Genomic DNA, 2,260 nt, shown 5'->3' on the forward strand with positions numbered 1-2,260 from the left:
TGACTAACTCCTCTCCTGACTCATTGGAAAAGACCTTGATGCTGGCAAAGATTGAGGGCAGGAGGAGAAGGGGACGACAGAGGATGAGATGGTTGGATGGCATCACCGACTCAATGGACATGGGTTTGGGTGGACTCTGGGAGTTGGTGATGGACAGGGAGGCCTGGCATGCTGTGGTTCATCGGGTTGCAAAGAGTCGGACACGACTGAGTGACTGAACTGAACTGAACTCCCCTCCAGGGATCAGATAGTCTCCAAGGTGTGAGAGCTATGACAGATGACTATATTATTCCTGCTTTTCTCTCCTACACTAAGTATCTGCCTCTCCCTAGTACCTTCCTCACAGCCCCCTTCACATCCTTGTTCCTTAGGGTATAAATTAGAGGATTGAGCATAGGGGTAACTATGGTATAAAAAAGGGCTACAAACTTTCCCTCACTCTCAGAATAACTGTGCATGGGTTGCAGGTACGTATAGATGGCTGAGCCATAAAAAAGGGAAACCACCAAGAGATGGGACCCACAAGTCGCAAAAGCCTTTCTTCTCCCAGCCACTGACCTGACTTTCAGCACTGTCTGAACAATGTATACATAGGAGCCTAGAATTAGTACTGCAGGAACAACCAAGATTATGGCTCGAGCCACAAACATCTTGGTCTCTGTCCCTTCTGCGTCCTCACAAGCCAGCTTCAGGAGAACAGTCATCTCACAGAAGAAGTGATTCAGGAGATGGAGACCACAGAGAGGCATAGCCATCATGAGGCCTGTCTGAACCAGAGAGTTCATGCAGCCTCCTACCCAGGAGGCAATAGCCAGTGTCTGGGAGAGGTGGGGATGCATAATGGCTGTGTAGCGGAGTGGATGACAGACAGCAGCATAGCGGTCAAAGGCCATCACCACCAGGAGCACACATTCAGTGGAGCCTAGGGCAAGGGAGCTGAAGAGCTGGACCACACATCCTTCATAGCTGATGGTCTGGTCGAGTCCATGAAGGTTGATCAGAAGCTGGGGCACAGTGCTGGTGGTATAGCAGAGGTCCAGGAAGGAAAGATGTCTAAGAAAGAAGTACATGGGCGTGTGCAACTGATGTTCCAGGAGGGAAAGAGTGATGATGGTGGTGTTGCCAAAGATAGTTAAGGAGTAGAAAACTGAAATAAAGACAAAAAGTATGGGCTCCAATTGAGACCAATCTGAGAAGCCCATTAAAATGAAGCCTTCTCTAAAACTTGTGTTGAAACTTCCCATGGCTTTTTGCCTGTTCAAATAGCAGAAGACAATGTAATGACTCTTATGAAGAAGGATTTTAAAATTAATTCACAATTTTCCCTAGATAATCCTAACTCATGCATTGTGTTATCTGTTTTGATATTCAGCTCCATTCTGTCCAGTCTTCTCCTACTTTGAGAGTGAAGATTACTAGATTAAGAATGATGTGACTTTCATTTGAACTCCAGTCCTGTTATGTGCTTGCTCTATGATTTCAGCCAGGCCACTAAATCCTTGGGACCTGATGTTTCCTTGTCTGAAAGCAGAGACAATCTGTCGAAAAGAATCAAGAAAAGTATAGATCCATCCTTTTGGGAAAAAAAAAATTAGCAACAAGTATGCTTCTTGTGATGAGTTATGATGCCTAGAATAATTTCCCCCTTCTCCAACTGATAAATATATCCATCAAATCCCCGTAACATAAATATAAATAAAATTTTAATTGATCAAAAAATGACAATGCATGTAAGGTACAGACTTCTCCCATCTTCCTATTTACTGTTGATCATATTTCCTTTTGGAAACTTCTTCTCCACTGGCTTCCGTAAATACACATTCTCCTCCTTGTCAACTCAGTGTATTCTCCTTTGATGGTGCCTCTTCTTTCAATAAGGTCTTAAATATTATCATTCCCTGGAAACTTTACCTGGCTCTCTCCTCACCCTACACACTCTTTCTGGTGATCCCATTCATGGCTTCAGTTACCAATAATGACTTCCAAGTATTGGTTTTCAGCCAAAACTGCTCTTCAGAACTTCAAAATCAAGTATCTCTTCTTTTTGGACATTGCTACTAAGATAATCCATAGGCATCTCAAGTTTAGCGTGCTCAAGTCTCATATCTTCCCTCCATATATGCTTCTGTTGTATTCCCTTACTCGGTAAGTGATAGCCTCTTCCCGCTTAAAACATGTTGTGGTTATCTCAGATCTCTCCTCACCCCATCCTAAAACTGATTGCTCAATATGTCTTATTGAATCTATAGCCTAAATATCT

The 2,260-nt window shown here is 43.5% G+C and overlaps 1 protein-coding gene across 1 annotated transcript; it reads right to left on the reverse strand.

The window, feature by feature from the left end:
- Positions 1–305: 305 nt before the first annotated feature.
- LOC128051538 (olfactory receptor 2Y1) lies at positions 306–1,244 on the reverse strand. The gene has a single exon (XM_052644169.1). The coding sequence runs from the start codon at positions 1,242–1,244 to the stop codon at positions 306–308; it is 939 nt and encodes a 312-aa protein (XP_052500129.1).
- Between the last annotated feature and the right edge of the window lie 1,016 nt (positions 1,245–2,260).

The sequence above is a fragment of the Budorcas taxicolor genome, chromosome 7 (genome assembly GCF_023091745.1).
Source record: "Budorcas taxicolor isolate Tak-1 chromosome 7, Takin1.1, whole genome shotgun sequence".
In the NCBI taxonomy this organism is placed as follows: Eukaryota; Metazoa; Chordata; class Mammalia; order Artiodactyla; family Bovidae; genus Budorcas; species Budorcas taxicolor.

What these genes read in the sequence shown, in the direction of transcription:
- LOC128051538 (XM_052644169.1), bottom strand. Translation starts at nt 1,244, where the DNA reads ATGGGAAGTTTCAACACAAGTTTTAGAGAAGGCTTCATTTTAATGGGC.